Raw genomic sequence first — 22,288 nt, forward strand, 5'->3', positions numbered from 1 at the left:
TTAACGTTACTCTCTTCCTTTCTGGTCTAATCTTTATTCGATTTCTGGGGGTACAAAGCATCTCAGGTAACTCCTCAATACCAGTGCTTCACCGGCATCAACTCATTGAAATCAACCATGTCAGAAAAAGGTACATCAACTTCTTGCCGTGTACATAAAATGTGAAAACGGATCGAGTATCGACAAATTCAGATTGCGTACATTTTCTTACACTCGTTTTGGAGAATATCAGAATCTGTAAGCTGTGGAATTCCCCAGGATCCAGATTTACTGTTGATGGAGGATCTTCTAATGTTTCTTGCATTGGCAGCTTCAATCCTGTGCTGTATTATCCAGTAGCACATCGTTCCTAATGTCGTGATCATTATTGTTGCCCCAATAGCAGTCACCCAAATGGCAAGCCACTTCTCTTCTTCACCAACAACAACAAACGACAAAGCCAAAAAGGCAACAGAGATGAGAACACAGGCAAGCCACATAAGTTTGTTTATCACAGCCATCATCTGTTTCTTGGCCTTGCTCTCTATTACCACCACTGATGTCTGAACCACCACGACTGCTAAGGAGATGAAGAGAGCGATAGAATCAAAGATGAAGAAAATTATGAATGGAATCGTCGATGCAATATTCGCCTCCCCGAGGGAATGCCCATCTGGAATTTTACTCCTCTCTTCTACATACTGCCCTGGGACAGTGAAAATGGCTGCAAAAGCTACCGTAGCAATCAGAACAGCTACAACAGTTGTCGAGTTAATTGCATTGTTTAGACCTTCTGTGTGCATTTTGTTGAGCTGTTTGGCTATTCCTTGAACACGTTTTCTGGTCAGGCGTGTATGCTCAAGCTGGTTGTGAACCTCATGCTTGATATCACTTACAGTTTGTTTCAGCTCTCTAGCAGGGTTAGGCCCGGATGCCTTAATGGTCTTGGCGCTGGGAACACCATGTTTCTGTAAGATAAGAGCCACCTCTGGATTCCCAATCTTCTCTGCTGTGTCAAGTGCGGTTTCGCCTGATCGGTTAACAGCTTTTGTGTCCGTCATGTTGTTGGCCAGAAGCAACTTAACAATCTGCGATCTGCCTTTTCGGGCTGCAATATGCAGCGCGGTGTTTCCCTTTGTGTCGGCTATATTGATAGAGGACCTATCCGCTTTGATAAGCTCCTCCACGACCTCCACATTTGTTCCTTTCACCGCCATGTGAAGAGCTGTTTGGCCCTTCTTGTCCATTCTGACTGCAATCGCAGGTTCTGATGCCAAGAGAGCCTTAATGACTTTGACATGCCCATTCCTTGATGCAGAGTGCAGGGCCGTCTTGCCATTGCTCTTGGCAATTCCAGCGAGGCTGCTTCCCAATTCCAATAGAAAGTTTACCACTTCTGTATGTCCTTGTGTTGCCGCTGTGTGCAGTGCTGTTGTATTCGATAGATCCACCGTCATCGCTAGCTCCGAATGAGCCTCTGCTAAAACCTTCAACACATCTGTAAAAAGTCCGGGAAAAAAAAAGTTAATACTAAAGACCTACTCAACTGGTTTTAATGGCTGATTTTTCAAAGGGTTTTAGACGTACCGAGATGTCCTTGCTTTGCAGCAATGTGGAAAGCATCAAAACCGTTCCTTGCTTTGATCTCAACCAGAGCAAGATCATAGCATTTGATCATCTCCTTCACAATCTCGACATCACCGTACTCTGCTACAACATAAAGTGCGGTTTCGCCTGATTGGTTCTGTTTTCCCAACAGCTCATTCAACTCAGACTCTCTGGTTTGCGTAAGAATCTCGACAACTTTGTCTTTGTTACCCTGTCTCACAGCTGAATGAAGCAGAGTGTCTTCGCGTTTTCCGGTCAGCTGTTTCGCCATTTTCTTCTTTGGAATAATGCTAGAACCCGCCACAGTGTCTTCTTCCCCTTCCATTTTTTGATACAATCACAAAAACCTCAGAAACCCTCTCTATCAAATAATACGATCAATCAAATCTCTTTCTACAGACAGATTATAAACTGCATATTCTGATTCTGGTCGATCGATTTGCCACCTTTCATATCTCCACCGAGACTATTTACTATTACTGGCCTGCAATGACTAGTACAGACAACCATTATATAGAAAAAAGAACATTAAGCTTTTTGAATAACATCAAAGTTAGATCAACGTCACATCTCTACTACGCACGCAGCAAAAGAAAAAAAAAAAGACAGAAGAAATATTTTGATCATACCAGGCCTCGAATGGTCTTGGAAGATATATGCATGAGAACATGTGATGACACAAAAAAAAATTTGGTGGTCTTGTTTAAGGTTAATTAAAGAAGTAGAAAGAGAGAAGACGAAGTGGAAAGAAACAAAGATTAATAAGAAAATGGAATTTGGACATGAGAGGCACATGTAAAGCTACGTCGATCACTTTTGTATGTGATTCCATGAGCCAATAAACCAAAACGAATCTATAACATAAACATTTCTGTGCTACTTTCTTGAAAGGTAGTGATCATGACCACCCTTCAATCTTATAAAAATGTTTTTCTCTTTTTCAAAAATCTCATATTATTTTAAAATTGTTTGATTGAAAGATATCAATATGTAAAGTAGATTCTTTTCTTAGCTCTGATGTATGATCCTTTCTATAAGTGGTTTTGTCGAATTTTAATTTGATTTTATGCTAATAAGTTTTTAATCGTTTTTGCAAGTGCGCTTAACTTTTCAGTTGTTATCTAATTGTCTCTTTAATTTTTTTGAAATCTGATAAAAGATGCAACTTCATGCAAATAAGATACCAACATAAATGGTACGTTGTATGAATTTTCGGGATGATTGATCGGATTTGGAGCTGTGGTAATAAAACTGCTAACTCAAGTATGTCCTAATATATTCAAATCAAAATTAGTTGAAATAGAAGGGAACAAAAAAAACAAAAAAAAAGTTGATATTTATGTATATTTCCTATCCTTTCAAACGTATATAAACAACACGATGATGCATGCTTTGCTTGGATTAATTACTTCGTCGTTAATAACGAATAAATTGTTGATAATATGAAAAACGAAAATATACACACATAAATTTCCTTTTCTGTTTTTTTTTTTGATAAAAGATCCACTTTAGTATTAAATCTCATATAAATAAGAGTCTTAGTCAAGTGTGTTTTCCTAATTATATACAAGCTTAACACTAACTTAACCACATCTAGTTCATTAACTATAGTTACAAAGTACAAAATACATCAAAGCTGTTTTTCTGTGAGCTTTTAGAAAAGCGAACTACATGGAGGCCAAGAAAGTATATCAGTTCAAGATCTTTGAAGTTAAGGTGAGTATATTAGCAGTTCAAGACCTAAATACAGTGATTTCTTTTTAATCCTTTTTTTTTTTGACATTAACCTAAATACTGTACAGTGACTGCGTTATTTTTTTTTATCTTTTTTTGACATTAACCTAAATACTGTACAGTGACTGCGTTATCAAAAATGCTTTGCTATCATTATGTTATACAAATTAAACAAGAAATCTCCCTCAGAGGCTCAGACGGATACAAACCCCTAATTTATTTCGACCTAAACTTTTTCATTAATAGAACTCTCAAAACTTCAGTCATCTAAATTAAACTGTACATGTGGCCATCAGTTAATAATTTATTGAAAAAATCCAGTTGTGGCGTGATTTATCATTTGCTCTAAAAAAAGAACCAACATTAAATTTCAAAAACGTTAAGAAAACACAAGTCTCCGACCCAAATAATAATGGACTTTCCCATATTACCACAAATTATATAAATGGATTTGATTCGGCGCAATAAATATAAATTCATATTTAAAATAAAAGACAATTACGTTTTTTAGATATACAAAAGTAAGTCATAGCAAAAAAAAAAAAAAAAGTGTGTCGTGACAACATCACAGCATCTTGCAAGTAAAGAAGCCTACTTGTAGGCACAATTAATTCATTCTAACCACTTAAACATGCTGCTTTTATGTTATAATACATCATCATCAGGTCTGGCACATCTCTTCTATATTCATTCTGTTACTATTCTCTTATTTCTGTAACCTCAATTTCTAATTCTCATAATTTCAGTCACATATAAGGACTTTGTATTGTGACCATCATCTTATAATAAAATATATAGCCAAATACAATAACATTGTTACTGTAAATGTTACTTGATCCCTCAATTAACCGGACATGGTGCAGTATCTATTGTATATGACCGCCCGACTGCTTCAAGTATGGTTTATTCAGGAATAACGACAGACGGTATACAATATCAAGATTTTTAAACACTGTGTACGAAAAGGTTCATTTTAGTGATAACTTGATCAGAAACATAATATGTATTTTGTGAGGTGATAATTCCTTATTTACCCTAAAATAGTTTCCAATACAAACAGCTGAAGAACTTGTGAAAAAAAAACAAAACAATATAAAGATCCATAAGTATAGTAAGCATCAGCTGAAGAAATTATTTGTAGTTTTGCTAGTTTTGGGTTTAGAGTATGTTTGAAAATAAAGGATTTTTTTGTTTCATCATTTGCAGATAAATTATCACTATTCTTGTCTCTGGTTCTAATATTATTGTCAAAGGTAATTTTTTGGCGGCTTGATATATTTAATTAAGCAGACATGTGAAAAAAACATTAATTATTTTGGTGAATTTGATGGTAAATATATGGGACCTGAATCGGGTGGTGTGAAATCAATGCGAATTGAATGTACTTCCCTACCAAACCAGCTTTATTTTCCTTTTCTTTCCCACCACTCCAATGCCGACACATCATTTTATTTTTCATAGTTCAACAAAATTATATACAGTGTTCATAATCTTTGTTTTTCATATAGGAACAGTGTTTATAATCATGAAACACTAAATTCTCTAATTAAGTCTTATACTATAAATTTCCACTTTAATAACTTAACGTTCATAGACATAATTGATTTGCTTGATAGACACCGTACGTTACGTGTGTCATAAAAGATAAATAATGTCCTCTTTTGCTCAAAAAAAAAAGTTATTTAACTAAAGTGGCATGAATATGTGGTGTGACATGCTTTAGTTAGTAACTAAATATGTCACAGAAAGCATTATACTGTAACATTAAATTTTTATAGGGGAAACACTATACATAGTGCATGATGGCTTTTCGGATTATTACTATTATTATTTACCACAGGTATACAATAAATAAAAAAATTTACACCCGAATTTTTTTTATTTTTTAATAAACTTTTATATTGCAGTTTCTGTGTCATTCATATTTTCTTTCCCATCCAACTGGAAAAGAAAAGAGAGAGAGAGTATAATGTAACAAATACAAATAAATAAATAGAAAAAGAAAGAGGAAAATAAACTATATAGTCACCTTTTGTAGATTTAATTTGCAGTAGCACTGTATATGCAATGTTTACAATGATTCCAAGAAAACACTTCACATAAGTCCGTCGGGTATCTTGAAAGTATCGGGCTCTTCTTCATTAATCCAACCATACTTCTCAAAGAAAGGATTCAAAAGCGATTTTGGTGGGTACTGATCAATGCAATGATTCCACACATTCCCTATTGCTTCTCCAACATTAAGGTCTCTCACTACTTCCCAAACGCAACTATTGCACTTGAAACCTGCCCCAAAGCTGATCATGAACACTCTATCTCCTCTCTTCAGCCTCTTCTTCGCTTCCATGTACCCCAAAACATACCACAAGCTACTCGCCGACGTGTTCCCAAACCGGTGTAGCGTCATCCTCGCAGGTTCTAGATCGTACTCGCTTAGGTCGAGGCTGTAACCGATTGCGTCTATAACCGCTTTACCTCCCGTGTGAATGCAGAAATGGTCTATACCGGTCTTGAAGTTAATCCCTGCTTTAATCCCTGCCTTTGGAGCTGCCTGAGCCACGTTCGAGCCTTTGCTAGGGGTTTTACGAAGCTTCTTTAGAAGAAGACACAGCATAAATCTCAAGAGCTCGGTTACCGGAAGAATCTTAGGAGTGATCACTTTGAGGTTGTCTACGAAAGCACGAGTCGCCGCTTTTGGAAGAGTTTTGTCTAAGTGGACACCGATATGTCCTAACTCATCTTCTTTTTGGACACAGGCGCTGTATGAATCGTCTCTCGCTCCATGGTGCGTCCGTACCAAACACTTAAGCTTGAACATGGCTCTCCGGCTCAGACTACGCTTGTTCGTCAAGAGAACAGCGCAGCCACCAGAGCGGAACAAGCAGTTGGCAAGGATCATGGACCGGTTGCTTCCGCTGTACCAGTTGGGACTAAGAGACTCGGAGGTCACGACGAGAGCAAGCTTGTTCTTGTATGTTTTTAAGATGTTTTTGACAATATCTACGGAAATAACACTGGCGCTACATCCCATCGCCGTTAAGTTGAAAACTTTGATGTCATCTCTCATTTTGTAATGGTTAATGATTCTTGCAGATAGTGAAGGCGTTGAATTGAACATCGAGACGTTGACAACGAGGATGTCAATATCTGAAGGTGAGATCTTGTTTCTCTCAAGTACTTTCTCAATCGTGTCTATGTAAAACTCTTCCATCTCCGAGATCGCATCTTGTAGCGTAGGACTCTGTTCACGGCCCTCGAAGAAGAGCCTTGGTGCGTAAGTTTGCTCTCCGATTCCGGAACTAACGATGGCTTTGAGGAGGAACTTGTACTCGTTGAGTTGAAGGTGTTTGTTTCGAAGGATGATGTCACCGCTGAATTTAGTGCTCACCATACGATCATCGGAAGGTTTGTGACATTGGTAGTCTAAGATGTAACAGTTTTGATCTCTCTTGGAGTCTATTCGTTTCCAGATCTTGATGATGAGATAAGAGATGAGAAGAGATAAGAGCATAAAGAGAAGATCCATTGTTCTTTTTTTTTTTTTTTTTTTTTTTCTTGGAGTTAAAAAGAGAAGTGAAGATGTAGCCAAGAGTGTTGTGGGATATATAAGAGGAGAGCGGAGCAGGAAAAGACAGCTCTCATTTTTTGACAACTCATGATCCGTCCGATAAATGATGTCAAAATCATTGGTAAATTCTTGGGGGATTAATAAAAGACTTGAATTTAATTGGGAAAGTTACATGCAAGGACACAAATTAATGATAAGAAAACTAAAACAAAAACATTGGCACATTGATGTTGGTGTAGAAAGTGGACGAGAACTTCACCTGTCTATATAAATTTATTACTGTCAGAAAGATTCACACACACACACACATGCACCAACTATTGTATGGTTTTACTTTGACTCCGAGGACATTAATTCAAGTACTATATATATCAAATAGTATATGTATAAGAAAAGAAAGATAGACGTTGTGAGAATTTATCGTCAAGTTCTATATATAGTTTTCAACTCAACAATGAATAGATGAAATTTCATGTCTCCTATAGTTATATATGTCACGTAGAAGACTAGTGAGTCTCAGGCCCTCTTTGATCATAATATAAGTTAGCAAAGTAAACTAATTAAACCATTAGAATAACCTAGTAGCTAGAGAGATTTGGGTTTGGGTAGCAAAGTTAGGCTTGGCGAAGTAAAATTAGATATGCATAAAAAATGGAATTTATTTTGTGGATATTCTGGCCATTATATCAGACAGCCAATTGTATTCGATTCTCTATTGTTTTCTCAAACATTCCACGAAAACAGTGATTGTCATACTAACTTGTGTCATACAACAAGATGACACATTGATGTGGATGTATATTAGTATATGCTAAGTCGAGAAAGACTTCGCCTGTGTCTATTTATTAAGTTTATAAATACACGCTGAAAATTTTGGTACGTTCCGACTTTTCAAGACTATATATATATTTTCTGTGACATTTATGATATTAAAGACATTTCTAATTAAACTTCTTTTCATCTTCACTTCAGTTATTAACATCATCCGTAGAAAAGAATCATATATTAATTTTATTTAATATCAAAACTAACTGTTGCTACAAATTCATGATATACGTCAAACAGGATTCATAAGCTAGAGCAAACGATTGTATCGATTGACGTACGTTTTGTTGGACCAAAGTTTTGAAGTTAAGATTGTATATATGTTTTATTTTATGTTATATGAACAAAAAAAAATTGAGGTTGTAGATGAAAGAGCAATAAAAGAGATTTGGTGAGGTGTGAGTATGAGAAAAAGCAGGTTTGTAAAATTATGAACTTTTTGGATAATATATGTAAGTGAGAGTGTTGTGATAGCTCATCTCAACTTCCACCTACTTAAAATACGTATCTCTCTTTTGCTACAAAACATCAACGCTTACTCACACTATCTGCGTGTTGCCTACGTCTTTTTACATTTTTCTCTTATTTTTAATTAGTCGGCTCAAACTCCTAACCATCTCGTTTAATTCTTTAAGACTTATGTATCTAGTAGTATTAATTTATATACGTATATTATTTGGACGCAGTACATATGTTGTCAATGACGATCACGCGTTTACTGCGAGTCAACTTGCTTTACAAAAAGAAATGGTCATGTATAGTAGTGGAGTATATATTAGTGAAAGAGTTAAGAGTAGTTTTGAGGTTCGTTCCAATAATGATAGAGTTAATGTTTGCCGGTGTTTTTAGGTTGTTGGTCATTTCATTTCACAAGTTGTTTGACAATTCTTGAGATTATCCGATCCAAAGAACCAAAACTGTCGATTCGATCAATTGCTAGCAAATGGAGAGATGACACTGGTTCACAATCATTTACGTGATTAAAATTATTAATCATACGTCTCTGTCACTTAGCCTTATAATGATTAAGTGTCCTTGAATATTCTGAAGAACATTACTTTCAAACCTAGATTGTAGGCCAAATATAATAAGTACTACTATAGGTTGAGAAAATTAAATTACTGATCAGTGATCACGCATGAAAGTTAAACTTTGTTATACAAACAATCGGAAAAACAAATGAGTTACTAAATCAAAAAGATTATCAAAATTAAACCAAAAGGAACAATAATTGAAATCAGGTTATGATCTGATCATCATGAGAGAGATGAGGTTCATGACAGTGAGATATTAAATCTGACGACTTTTTTATGTTATTTATTTTTATAATGAGATGTTAACTTAACATGCATATATGGTTTTATTTTGTTTTCATTAGACCGTAGAAACATGCATAGAAACAGTAACGACGATGTTTACTGCTTCGAAGCAATGTTTTTTTCGTTATATGAGTTTAACATGTATAATGCCACTGAAAAATTATTTACGATAGCAGATACATCGTGGCCAAACTGGTATACGTCTCTCCTATGTTTTTTTCATATACGGAATACTAAAATAAATCATCATTAAATTCATCTAACTACTTAACTTCCAACCACAATTTGTTTTGTTTGTTTTCTAATTTTTGCTGCGGCGAATCATGACCTTTTTTGTAGCAACGAGCCATATTGTTCTGTCGGTCATCATCTATCATAATTCATTTATTTAAAATATCTTAAAAGTCAATGGAATATCTTTTTCACAAATTTTTGCCTGCAGTAAAATTCCTCTCGCAAAACTAGTGTAATTTAAGTTAGTTAATCACAAATTTTATTAGAATATATTTTTGAACAAATATAGTTGAAATCCATCGCATGGGCTACCCAACGACAAAAGTGCATGTTTGACCAAACACCTCACAAAGTGCATGTTCCTTAATGACCTAATCATCGTAACATTCACGAACTAAACTAAACATTTAAAACCAACCAGCCTTTTGTTTCACAGTTGCGATGGTTTCTATTCGACTACGATGGAAATCACTAAATTAACCCAATACAAACACAAACTAGGAGCCTAAACATATAGTATACTTTATGGGTATGAGAAATAAAAGGTGATTTATAAAGAAAGAATGTGATTTAGGCGTGACTGTGATTGTGTGAACACAAACACGTGCGTACAAACGAGCACAAGTACACTCTGGAAGACAGGCAAATGGGAATGTGGCCGTGGCCTTATTCTACATAATTTGAAGCCTAAAATTGGTATGGGCTTTTTAGACTAGGACAGGGCTATGATACCAATTCTTTTAAATTGGTATCGAATAATGCGAGAGCGAGCTTTTTTACATGGAGCAATGCTTCACATCCGTGGTGACATGGCTAGCCACCACATACTTGTGAGTCTTTGATACGGGCACGCTTCTTCCTAAACCGATATATAGGTCGGTTATGTAATTATTAAGATCTTCAGGGGTAAATATGACATTCTTCCATGAGCCGACCGGGTATTTTTTGTAGAAACCCGTATACCCGGGCATGAGCTTACTCGCCACGGAGGCTTGGATCTCGCCTCTCAGTTTCGGGTCGGGTACGACCCAAGTCTTGTGTTTCTTGTAAGCCTCTTCGAACGCTTCGTTGAACCGTCTCAGTGCCTCCTCCGCCTTCGCTTCCGCCGTCGTATCTCCGGGGAGCGACGCTATCACGTCTCCCCACGCCTTTTTCTCGTATTTCTCTAGGTACTGTGTCACCTTCACCTCGTGGTTCGTCACCCAATCGTCTCCGAGTACGATTCTCAGGTTCGATGTACGGACCTTGGTCACAACGTAATGCAGGTTGTTCGCTAGGAAGAGATACGAGAGAGCCGAGTCGTTGTAGAGACGAGATTTGGCGTCGATTTTGCAGAGCAAGACGAGAACCAACCACGCGAGTCTCGCCGCCATCGGAGATCGACCACCGGATCCTGGATTTTCCTCGCCGCTGCTGCTGAAGTAATCCTCCGGCAAAGGCAGCGATGACTCCTTGAGAATCGTGGCGAGCGAGTCGCTGTAGTCTGCGAGGAAGACGATGAAGTTCATCACATACCTCGTGAGCTGATGAACTCCGCCGCCAGGAATCGCCGATTTCGACGACTCTTTCGTAATCGACGTTTGGAACTCCGTCATCATCGCGTTCACCGATTCAGAGAGCTTCTCTAGAGATTCAGCCGCTTGTGATCTGACGGAAGCGGTCGAATCGTAGCTGAAGATCTGATCGATTTTGGGGATTAGGTTTAAGATGGTTTGGTAAACGTCGAGCGTTGGGAAGATCTTCTCCGCAGTTTTTTTGGATTTCGCTATGGTTAGTGAGAAGATGAAGAGGCTCAACGCGCTCTGTAGCGTAATCTCAACGAAGCAAGACTCAGCGACGGAGACGGATGAGAATATGTGATCGGAAAGGATTCGTTCTCCGTTGAACAGAGTGGTGATTGCTACTGTCGTAACCCTCACCCAGACTTTGATCTTCTTCTCAAGAGTCTCCCAATCCAGTTTCTGCATCTGCGTTGAGGTTAGCTTCTCAAACCCTAGGCGAGTTAGTGCGTCGGCGATGATCTTTTTACGAAATTTCTTATAGATTTTGACACAATCTTTCTCGTAGCCAGAAGAGATCATGCAATTTGCTATCATCTTCAAATCCACAATAGCATCAGACTCTCCAAATCGTCTTGTCTCAATGCCTAATTCAGATGAGGATTCGGAATCAAGCTCGTTATCATCAGATGAAGAAGAGTCAGAAGCGTTTACACTTGATCTCGTCGAAGATGTGTTTGACTCAGAAGACCAACCGGAGACTGATTCAGGATCCAAAAACCGGCTATTGGATTTCATAACCCGATAAAACTCTTTTTCCAAATGCTTCATAGCTTTGCGCATCAAATCCTGCCCTTGAGCAAGCTTAGCTGAGTCTGGATTCACCACAACCGTACTCTGAATGGCGTATTGTAACCTGCCGAGAACCTCGAGGAAGCGTCTGCCTTCTAGACGGTTTTGGGCTGAGAAGAGAGAAGAGAGGATGCAGGACGATGAAGAAGAATCGTTTTGGTGTGGAGAAACCCATTGGCTTATGAAAGCGTCAACTGCATCCACACTATCGCCGATTAGAGACTCGGAGAAGCCCTGTTGCTGTTGCGGCCGTGGCTTAGAGGATTTTAGCAAGGCAGAGGGTTTCAAGAGCACCATCGTTTCTTGGGTTTGAAGAAATGAGTCTTACGGTGTTGGGGGTATTTATTCAGGCATATTTTGGTTTCTTGTTTTGGTGGTCAGGCTTTTCAAAGGAGAATCTGTTTCGACGACTGTTTGTGTTTTTTCGAACCACTGTTTGTTTTTTCTGTTGGAGCCGTTGGGTCCAAAAGTCCATCAAAATGTACACGCTTGTCGTCCCTCTTTTTCTCTCCTTTGTTGTTTTTTAAAACTCGGGAAATATAATATGATCGGCCTTACCAACAATAAGTCTTTGATTCTGCAGATTATGCCAATGGTCTATATGACTACAATCCGATATGGCATTGCAGTTTAGTTAGCTATTGAAGTGACTTTGTCTGGCTGGATAAAACATATGTGAATTTCTTTGGTTGTGCAACAAAATTTATTTAATCTTCTTTCTGACATTCTTACAGATAATTTAATATTTTAATTAGAGGCATACAATAGTTTGTTAAAATGGTCAACAAATGGTGGCAAATAACTGTTTTCTCTTTTTGTTCCTATGTGAAATTTGAAATTAACGTGGGGGATTTGTTGTCAAATTAATAGCTTTTCACATTTTGTTACATTTCAAAACGACAAAGAACAAATAGAGAAGAGGGAGAAAAAAAAAAAGCTAGTAAGAAAGATAAACGGTGCACTCCAGAACAGTTTCGAGTCCATCTGTGAACCGTTGCGGCTGCTGCTGTTGGGTCCCGGAGGCACCTGTAAAAGTCTTGACAATGGCGTATCCTCTCGCATTCATATACTTACCGGTACCACCCATGACCCCAAGATGAGATTCTGATGTCGCTGTTCTATGTATACCAAAGAAACTGATGCTATCTTCATAACCACCACTCTCAAACATAGCCGTGAAAGCCATAGTCTGGCTGGTTCCATCAACGGCGCTCGCCACATAGAAGCCCTGGGCTTTACCAAGCAGACCGGACCCCAGTTCATGCCCTTCAGTAAGTTCGTTGTCTATCACCGTCAATGTCCCAAACATGAGCATCTGAAGAGAAGAACCCGATGGGAGCTGGCCACCGTTAGCCACAGGGAGACCGTTCAATATGTTGTTTCCGTTGCTCTGTAGGATGTTGGAAGTGGTTCCGCCAAGCCCGACAAGAAGTGGAACGTTGTTGTTATTCAGGATTCCATTGTTGTTATTGTCTGTTGGAACACCGTTACTAATAGGGAGGTTTGCGCCATTGGTCTTAGCGAATGGAATTTGGCCACTGAGAGCTGCGTTTGCAACGACTCCAGTCACAGCTCTGGCTGTCGGATTTGAGCCCCCGAGTATATCATGCATGAAGAAAACCAAAGTGTGGTCGGGAGCTGAACCACCAATCGCTGACCCGGCACCTGCTCCCTGACCCGTAGCTGCGGCACCTGAAACGACAGTAGGCAAAGGCCCTGAACCTGCACTAGAGAAAATACCCGAACTAGCACCCGGTAAGGGACCAGAACCAGTGGTGGGTAGAGGACCAGGGCCAGTAACAGGCAAGGGACTCGCACTAGCAACCGGTAAAAGGCTAGAACCAGTGGTTGGTAGAGGTCCGGGGCTAGTAAAAGTAGAAGTCAAGGGAACTGAACCGCCTGAGGCTGGACCTGTACCAAAAGCGATACCAGTTGCAGAAACTGAACTAGGAATGGGAAAGGGGCCTGAACTTGTGGTAGGCAAAGGGACCAACCCAATATCTTCTTCTTCATTAAGAATCCGACCAGCTGAGACAAAAGTAATGGCGAGGGCCAAAACCAGGAAGAAGAGTACCTTGCAGTCTGCCATCGAGAAGGACAAAAATTAGAGGCTAAGATTGTTACTTTGAATTTTGAATTGAATTGTTTTTACTTGTCATGTGAATTTATATAAGTTGATCCTAGAAGAGCATTTATATATAAATGAAGCAATATTGGTGACATAAAGAAGATGTAGTTGATGAAACGGAGTAGGTAACAGCTTGTCCATTATATGTGTGGTTTGGTTTTAAGGAAAAAACATTAAAAAATATTCCCAGAAAACTTAAGCTATAACTTGATCTTTAATATATACATCAACTTAGAACCCCACCTACAGTGTAAATCAATCTTAATAAACCAATTCTGCAAAAAAATTCCCTCAAAACAAATTTCTTGAATCAAGAAGGAATTAAATTCATCCACCTTGTTCCATTTTAACTTAGGAATAAAACAAACATAAGAATCTCACCTTAAAGAGGTCACGCTTAGATAGATATCACTTCTGACAAAGCCTCAGAACAAGCTCCTCCATTTTTGATGCAGAGATCACAAAGTAGGTTTTCCCAAGCACCAGATCCAAAGCTTAAATTTTTCTTTCCCATCAACTCTAACACAAAGCAAGCATGATCCAAGTTGCCACCTTTTATCAGCCCAGCAACCAGACATACAAATGTTGCAGGTGTAGGAGAGTGTCTGCTTGCAAGCATTGCATTCAAAACATTCAACCCTGAATCAAAATCGCCAATACGACAAAACCCGTCAACCATCATACGGTATGTAGCTGCATTCGGCTTACAACCTTTCATCTGCATCTCAGTCAGCATTCTATAAGCCTCGGGGACTCTACCCTCACTACAAAGATGGTTTACTAGAATATTATAGATCACAACATCTGGTTTGATCCGCCTTTTCTTCATCTCTCCTAGTAGAAGCTTTGCCTCATCTATTTTTCCTCTCGCCCCAAGATCACTCATCAAAACCCCATAATTCACAAGGCCTGGTTTACACCCACGATACTCCATGTCGAACATCAACTTCTTCGCTTCATTGTACTCTCCTTTACAACACAAACCTTTCATCAACAACCCAAATGTCACAGCATTGGGGCGTATTCTTTTCTGAATCATATCTTCAAGCAAGCTCTTGGCCTTGCCCAGATCGTTATTTCGGCATAAGAATCCAATCAGGCTATTGTACGTCACCACAGTCGGTTGCACTTCCATCTCAAGCATTTCATCGAACACCTTACATGCAGCTTCCCAATCGCAATTTCCAAGAAACCCTTTGATCAATATGTTGAAAGATACCGAATTGGGACGTAAACGCATATCCTTTGCTCCGTGGAATAAGCTTTTAGCCTTTTCCAGCTCGCTGTTATCGACGAGAACGTTGATGAGTGTGTTCAGGGACTGAATCGTACGAACACAGTCGAAGGAGGTAATGTTGTGGAAAACATTGACGGCTTTATCCACCGAACCAGCTTTCCCGTAATGCTGAATCAACGCCATGAAGAGGGATTCTCTGCAACGAACATTTCGGTAGCGGATTAAGCGGAGAATTTGGTCGACAGCATCGAAGTTACGGGACTTGGCGAGCTTGTATATGAGAGAAGAGTAAGATGGGTAGTCGTGTCGGAAACCCATTTCCTGATAATGGTTGAAGAGAGAAAGAGCTTCCTCTGGGTCTTCTGTCTCTTTGAGATCGGTGAGAAACGGCACCTCCTCCCATGGCTTCCTGGTGAACTTGTGTGTTGTTGGTTCATGGCTGTTGTTGTTGGCTTTCTTCGTGGGTTTGTCAGGTCGAGATGTGTGGTAATGTTGTCGAGACGCGATGCTGCGATTGGTAATTAGAAAAAGAGACGATAGTTTTCTTCGCATTGGATTCTCTTCGTCTTCTTCCTCCTTTGCTCTGTTTCAGATATACGCAACTCTGGAAAAGAAAAAAATGAACGTATGTGTTGTCCATACTCTGATCGCTTATATACACACATCATTTGTTAAACAATAGTGTAGCATTACATATTTATCTTGAAAAAGGTTATTGAATTTTTTCTATGAATTCGTTGTTGCATTACAATTTTACATTTTATAACCAAAACAAGAATCTATCTGAGGATTGTTTCTTTCCTCGTTTACGGTGGTTGTTCTCATCTTGCAGATCCAAACGATATGGCGTAGATGACCAAGGAGACTTGTAAACATTATCGATTGTCCTTGTGAGTCGTGATCCTCATAGTTTGGCCTGAGGGCTATATAACAAAGATGACAAATAGGAACAGAAACTGTAAAACCTCACTAAACGAATCTGGACTAAGAGATGGGAAATATTTGTTTCGTAAGCAAAGTACCATGGATGTGTGTTTTAAGATGGAGATGGTGCAGTTGCTGTTCTTATGGTCACGCGATAACATAAGTCTCACGTGTGGGATGCTTTTCCATGTTTCCCCAAGAGCTGGTTTGGTTTTACCGCCTTCTCCTCCAGCACCCACCGTGTGGTTTGTCACCTTCAGTAATAGTACAAAAAGGTTTAAACTTTTAAAGCACAAGAACACACCCGATGCCCTGAAACTTCATTAATACCAGTATAGCGATGCTATGTTCATGTGCCAGCTTCTTAAGCATATATCCAACGGCCACCATCAAAGCGCGTCCTGCACACACCGAGTTGTGACTTATACTTCATAATCACCACCTCATCAGTTAACCATTCAGATGAAGAAAATGTGATGGACGTACAAGGACATGTACCCTGTGAGCCACTGCCTCCAAGGATTGGGGTTATCAGAGAAGAGATTGAATCAACAACTAACAACCGTAACCGGTGTTCACTCACATTCGTCTGCACCTGAAATAGATAGATCAAACAAATGGTTAATTAACACTTAAAAATAGACATTGTACAGACATTGAGGACAATGCATCTTCTAGCCAGCGTAATACCTGCGATCTCAAAGTAACGTCTAGACCTTGCAGCGTCTCAAGCAATGTGTAGATGTCATAAACCGTGTGACATGATATTCTGCTCATGAATTTCTGCACATATATATTTCTCGTACATAAGAGAATTGATGGTTGGTGACTAACAAGCTAGGGGACACTAGTTTCCAGTAAATAAACCTGTCCTAAAGAAGTATCAGAACTTGAGCCAAACTGAGCAATGCGTCGAGCAGAAAATGAGTTCCCCGTGTCTAGATATAAGACTCTGCCATCATGCTTCTCTGCCACACTTGCAGCAGCTTGCATGCAAAACTGAATATTCACTCATAAGAAATCACACAATGTAAAGAGAGAAGGGATAAGCAAAGGCAAAAAAATCCTTCTAGGAACGGTTTCTATGTCTACATTATTGGTTGCAGCTTAAAACGCTTGAATGAAACAATCCACAATTTATAAGCATACAAGTATTATGTGATGTGGCAGTATGAAAAGCAAAAGTATTTAAATACATACTTGTGTTTTACCAGAAGACGAAGGTCCGACAAGTTCTGTCACCTGACCCTCACGGAATCCACCTTTAAGCAATGAGTCCGTCCCTATGTCTCCGGTTGATAATATATGTTTATTACGCTGTAGATCCTCCAACAGCTCCATACCATTCAACCATGAGTGACACTGACGTTCTACCAAAGAAAGCATGACAGTGATAGCCTGAAGAATCCAAAAGGAAGACATGTAGATAAATATATACCTCTGAGCACACAGCCAAAAACTCAACAATTGATTGAGCAAATCGACAGAAACGTTCAGTGAATAAAAAAGCTAACCTCTTTCAATCTATCTGAATTTGTCTGTCGATCTGAAAATGCAGCAAGTACTTCGAGATCATGTAGAAGGAAATCCTCAACTGCAATTTATAACAGATAAGAAAAAAAACCAAAAAACGCAATTCGTCGAACACCTTAAGATCAAATATCCAAATTCCAGAAAACAAGCTCTTCTAAAACTGAATTTTGAAACTGTTTAAAGTAAAATTACACTAACTGGACTAAGAAGTTTCGTTTTCGTTTCCCATGTTCATATTATGCCAATCACAATCGGTTTTTACGGGAATCAAACAGAATCAATACACGAAAACAAGGTGCAAGAAGAGGAAGAAGAAGAAGAACAGAACCTGTTAGGATTCCATGGGAGGCGCAGAAATATCGGAAAGAGGCGTCGATGATTGGGTTCTCCTTCTCCAGATGTTTGAGAGGCGCCATTGTTCCGACAGTACACCCCACTTCCCCCAAATTTGTGACTTCATCAGACTTGGAAGAAGAACAATCCAATTCGCCTCCGGTTCGGTTTCACAAAACCCAGACTCTAAATCCGGAAACCGGTTAACCTAACCCAACTGCTTTTTTTTTTTTTTTAGTCGAAGAAGTTTATATTACTTAACCAGAGTCATTACAAAGTGGTTCAATTAGCCAAACAGGCTTTGTTACAGATTCAACATAAAAAACAATATTTTGACATCCAAATTTTGCAAGAGTATCAGCAACTACATTACATGACCTTCTTGTAAATTTACAAACAAAGTTATGAAATTTTGATCCCCAAAGATGTATATCCTGAATCACATTCGAAATAGACGCATTCTTTTGATGACATTAACAATTTTCACCAAATTTTCACAATTCCCTTCAAAGATCATCGACTTATAACCTCGAATTCATGCTAGTTTTAAAGCCGATAGTAGTGCTAGTGCCGACTGAGAGTTAGATAAAATTGTTGCTCCCCCAAACCAAAACTTCTCCCTGATAGTCTCTAATTATCCATCCACCTGAAGTAGAGTGACTATGTGTATCAAAAGCTGCATCAAAATTACATTTAAACATTGGATAGCTTGGTATTGTCCAAGTTGATAAATTCGTAGAAGAACTGGTTGGAGGAATCTGTGTGTCCAGATTTAGAGTTGTTATCCATTCTTTTGTTTCAGCAACCGCTTTCAAAACTGTGGTTGAAGGATCTTTCTCTAATGCTATCAAAAACTTGTGTGTTCCTTGCTTTCCATATATGCCAAAGGAGCCAAAAGGGTAAACAAAACTTTTGTGGGTCGTTATGTTGAGTTCTGTGGTTGAAGGATCTTTCTCTAATGCTATCAAAAACTTGTGTGTTCCTTGCTTTCCATATATGCCAAAGGAGCCAAAAGGGTAAATAAAACTTTTGTGGGTTGTTATGTTGAGTTGCTGAATTGAGGAGTGTTTCAATAGATGACTCCGTATCCATGTGCACTTGATTACTATGTTGCGGCGATATGTCTGATAGCTGCCATACTAATTTTGCAAAAGGGCACATGAATAAAGCATGTAAGATTGATTCATCTTCCTGGTTGCATCTTGGACAAAGAGGATCAATATGCATTCCTCTGGTTCGAAGCCGGGTAGTTGTAGGTAAAGCTTTAGATAATACTCTCCATAGAAAGTGCTTGATTTTTGGTAAAATTTGGAGTTTCCATATTTTATTTTTGAGCTTCACTGAGCCATGAGGAATAGGTGGGAAAGGGTGAGCATCATAGGGGTCATGAGTGAGAAGCCAATATCCCGATTTAACAGTATATTCACCACTACTTGTATAATACCATATTAATCTGTCTAGTACTCCAATCTGTGATAGATATAAATTCTTGATATCTTTTTTATCTTCAACTATCGGTATAGTCTCAACTTGGTGTAAGTCTCAAGAATGATAGCTCCCAATTTCTTGAATCAAAATATCCGATGTTTTATTATGATGATGTACATTTGTGGTTGTTATCGGTTTAGGGGGATGAGCTGGTAGCAGATTATCAGTATTGAGACGTATTGACTTGCCATCTTCAACTATGTATCGAGAACCTTTTTTGATCACCTTCAGTCCATTCAGTAAGGAAGACCAGCCATAAGATTGGTTCTTTCGTTCTTTTGCATCCAATAGAGTATCATCACGATAATAGCGTGCTTTCATGACTTTTGCAAACAAAGAATTAGGAAATTGAAACCGTCTCTAGGCTTGCTTAAGAAGAGCATCATTACATTTTTCGATATCTTTGAAACCTAGACCACCTTCCTTTTTAGGATATTTAAGTCTTGACCATGAGATCCATGGAATCCCACGTTGTTGTGAATTTCGTTCCCACCAGAAGTTCATTAATAAAGTTTCAATATCCGAGGTGACACCCTTTGGCAGCTTAAAAAATGACATCGCATAAATAGGCATCAGGACTGCAACTGATTTGAGCATTATTTCCTTTCCTGCAGGTGATAAAGTTCTTGAGCTCCAATGAGATGTTCTATTATTCACTCGGTCAATTATATAAGTGAACATTTCCTTTTTCTTTCGACCAAATTGTTCTGGAAGACCTAAATATTTACCACCTCCACCATGATTTGGTATATTTAGGATCGACTTCAATCGGTCTTGTGTCATACCATAAACCCGAGACCCAAACGTTATAATCGACTTTGATTTGTTTATTTGCTGACCAGAGTAGTACTCATAAATATCGAAAACATCCTTCAGTGCTTGACAATTTCGTTTGTTTGCTTGACAAAAGAAGAGTGAGTCGTCATCAAACTGTAAATGGGTGATGCTTGCTACTCCAATACCGATTTTAATTCCTCTTATATCTCCGTATTTGGCTCTTGAATTTATCAAGTTGCTTAAGGTATCAGAACAGAGGATGAAGATGTAAGGTGATAGAGGATCACCTTGACGTATCCCTCTTTCTGGTGTTATGTTACCATGAGGTACACCATTGATTAAAACAGGGTAATTTACTGAATTAACTGCAGCCATTATCCAACCTATCCATTGATCGCAAAAACCAAAGACCTTCAAGGTAGTTTCTAAAAAATTTCACTCCACTCTATCATAGGCCTTACTAACATCGGTCTTTATCGCCATATAAGTCTGTGAAACTCTTTTTCGAACCTTGAGAGAGTGCATCAACTCATGAGCTATCATCACATTGTCTTGAATGATTCGTCCTGGTATAAAAGCAGCTTGTGCTTCAGATACGATGCCATTGAGATGAGGTTTCAACCGTTGTACCAAGAACTTTGATACTATTTTGTATAAAACATTGCATAAGGCAATAGGACGATAATCAGAAACGTTCGCCCACCCAAGAAAACATGTTTCCCCTTGATCGCACATCCAACAAATCGCGTGTAGATATCATTTCTCTGAATCTTCTAAAAGTCCATTCATCTCTTGGAGGTCCTCCCATCTTTTCTTGATTTGATATTATTTCATTAAAATCACTAATAAGTATCCATGGAGTTTGTCGTTAGAGTGATAATAATTTGAATCTTTCCCAAAGATGGTGTCTCTCACTTTGAGTTGGGTGACCATACACACATGACAAATAGCAATGGATATTATTAAGTGTTATAGAAGCATCAATGAGTCTCTCATCCTTTGAATTTAAGGAGAGAGATACATGATTCTTCCACATCAAAGCTAGACCACCACTCCTTCCTTGAGGGGGTACAGTTGAGAATCCTAAGTCATACATAAGTTTAGATAAAACATCACACTGGTTCAGAGTTTCAGAAAGAAAATGAACATCACACCTAGTAGTTATACATAGTTTACTTAGTCTAGATCTTGTTAGCAAAGGGCCAACACTCTGGCAATTCCATGATAGGACTCTCATATTGGATCCTCTGGGGGTACCGGGCCCCCCGCGCCTCCGTCGAATCCTTTGGTTACTGAACAGGAACCCACTGAAACCGTAGCTTTCCCTCTTTTGCGGAGTTGGCACAAGACCGCCATTTCCTCAGCAGCTTCAGCCTTGTTAAACTCATCCTAAAAACTCACTTGCTTACGCTTCATTAAGACAAAACCAGATTGTGCATTGTCGCTGCTTTCATTAAGAAGATTCGTACTCTCTGCAACATTACCACTGTATTTTGCATGAAGATAGCGTATGCGTTCAGCAGTTAGTTCAGTATATTCAAAGAGACTTGGTAAGGAGGATGATGAATCAGTTGGAACTCCATTGTTGGGTGTAGAAAAGTTTGTCGGAGTAGTCGTTTGAAGTCTAGGGATGAGAGTTGCTGGATCCACCGTGACAAGAGTTGGAGTTGTAGAATTTTCATTATCTCCACCATTATGATCATCTCCACCACGATCATCATCCGATTCACCGGGATTAACATCGTCACCAACATCAAAGAAAAGAGGACACTCCTTTGCATCATGTTTCAAGGATCCACACTTCTTGCAGAAGTTTCTTAATTTTTCATATCGAAACTTAACAATAGTATTTTCTCCTACAATGAATTGGATGTTCTTGTGGAACCTAAGGGGGTTGTCTAAATTCCAATCTATCCTAACCCTTACAGCCCCTACTTGATTAGCATTCTCATCATAGTCTACCTCTGTAACAAAACCTAATCTGTTACCAACCCATCTAGCCATAGCATTTGTCAGATAGAGAATAGGAATACCTTGGATTTGTATCCAAAAGGGGATAATTTGCATTGTTTCCTCGCTGATATTAGGATACCATCGATGAATGGACAGCATCTAGTCGTTAGGGACCTCTTCGTAATACCAGGTTCATTGATTCTTCAGTCTGAAAACGAAATTGCACCCGTCCTCCGTCAATGAGACGACCCACACAACCATCGGCGAAACCCCACACGCGAGGCATTTGACGGATTA

General features: G+C 38.8%; 4 protein-coding genes and 3 pseudogenes across 10 annotated transcripts; all 7 read right to left on the minus strand.

The window, feature by feature from the left end:
* Nucleotides 1–62: 62 nt before the first annotated feature.
* Nucleotides 63–2,480, minus strand: LOC104765795 (ankyrin repeat-containing protein At5g02620-like). Of its 2 annotated transcripts, none has more exons than XM_019243346.2 (3): nucleotides 2,217–2,480; nucleotides 1,567–2,071; nucleotides 63–1,477 (listed from the first exon to the last, which is right to left on the minus strand). In XM_019243346.2, exons 2-3 carry the CDS (start codon nucleotides 1,910–1,912, stop codon nucleotides 189–191), a joined length of 1,635 nt encoding a protein of 544 aa, XP_019098891.2. In that variant the 5' UTR covers nucleotides 1,913–2,071; nucleotides 2,217–2,480; the 3' UTR covers nucleotides 63–188. The 2 variants fall into 2 exon arrangements, with proteins under 2 accessions (XP_019098891.2, XP_019098890.2); XM_019243345.2 differs by having other exon boundaries at nucleotides 1,567–2,080.
* A 2,701-nt stretch (nucleotides 2,481–5,181) lies between these two features.
* Nucleotides 5,182–6,891, minus strand: LOC104765835 (3-ketoacyl-CoA synthase 3 pseudogene; annotated as a pseudogene). The gene has a single exon (XR_015594989.1). The product of XR_015594989.1 is annotated as a 3-ketoacyl-CoA synthase 3 pseudogene (transcript).
* A 2,906-nt stretch (nucleotides 6,892–9,797) lies between these two features.
* On the minus strand, nucleotides 9,798–12,328 carry LOC104765846 (exocyst complex component EXO70H1 pseudogene; annotated as a pseudogene). Its single transcript, XR_015595011.1, has one exon. The product of XR_015595011.1 is annotated as an exocyst complex component EXO70H1 pseudogene (transcript).
* A 79-nt stretch (nucleotides 12,329–12,407) lies between these two features.
* LOC104765861 (dirigent protein 25 pseudogene) lies at nucleotides 12,408–13,791 on the minus strand (annotated as a pseudogene). The gene has a single exon (XR_015595013.1). The product of XR_015595013.1 is annotated as a dirigent protein 25 pseudogene (transcript).
* On the minus strand, nucleotides 12,408–15,610 carry LOC104765852 (uncharacterized). Its single transcript, XM_010489634.3, has 2 exons — nucleotides 14,128–15,610; nucleotides 12,408–13,700 (listed from the first exon to the last, which is right to left on the minus strand). Exon 1 carries the CDS (start codon nucleotides 15,533–15,535, stop codon nucleotides 14,144–14,146), a length of 1,392 nt encoding a protein of 463 aa, XP_010487936.2. The 5' UTR covers nucleotides 15,536–15,610; the 3' UTR covers nucleotides 12,408–13,700; nucleotides 14,128–14,143.
* Nucleotides 15,611–15,615: 5 nt separating this feature from the next.
* LOC104765870 (DNA repair protein RAD51 homolog 4) lies at nucleotides 15,616–17,900 on the minus strand. Of its 3 annotated transcripts, none has more exons than XR_002037439.2 (9): nucleotides 17,769–17,900; nucleotides 17,422–17,501; nucleotides 17,108–17,305; nucleotides 16,775–16,906; nucleotides 16,598–16,690; nucleotides 16,394–16,502; nucleotides 16,238–16,308; nucleotides 16,006–16,161; nucleotides 15,616–15,906 (listed from the first exon to the last, which is right to left on the minus strand). XR_002037439.2 is itself a non-coding variant. In XM_010489656.3 (9 exons), the coding sequence occupies exons 1-9, from the start codon at nucleotides 17,854–17,856 to the stop codon at nucleotides 15,859–15,861; spliced, it is 963 nt and encodes a 320-aa protein (XP_010487958.2). In that variant the 5' UTR covers nucleotides 17,857–17,900; the 3' UTR covers nucleotides 15,616–15,858. The 3 variants fall into 3 exon arrangements, 2 of the variants coding, with proteins under 2 accessions (XP_010487958.2, XP_087364259.1); XM_010489656.3 differs by having other exon boundaries at nucleotides 16,406–16,502; XM_087508133.1 differs by lacking the exons at nucleotides 15,616–15,906; nucleotides 16,006–16,161 and having other exon boundaries at nucleotides 16,193–16,308; nucleotides 16,406–16,502.
* A 454-nt stretch (nucleotides 17,901–18,354) lies between these two features.
* LOC147946535 (uncharacterized) lies at nucleotides 18,355–20,413 on the minus strand. Its single transcript, XM_087496954.1, has 4 exons — nucleotides 19,651–20,413; nucleotides 19,379–19,584; nucleotides 19,115–19,243; nucleotides 18,355–18,912 (listed from the first exon to the last, which is right to left on the minus strand). The coding sequence occupies exons 1-4, from the start codon at nucleotides 20,411–20,413 to the stop codon at nucleotides 18,355–18,357; spliced, it is 1,656 nt and encodes a 551-aa protein (XP_087353080.1).
* Nucleotides 20,414–22,288: the final 1,875 nt, after the last annotated feature.

The sequence above is a fragment of the Camelina sativa genome, chromosome 3 (assembly GCF_030686135.1).
Source record: "Camelina sativa cultivar CO46 ecotype springtype chromosome 3, ASM3068613v1".
Classification (NCBI taxonomy): Eukaryota; Viridiplantae; Streptophyta; class Magnoliopsida; order Brassicales; family Brassicaceae; genus Camelina; species Camelina sativa.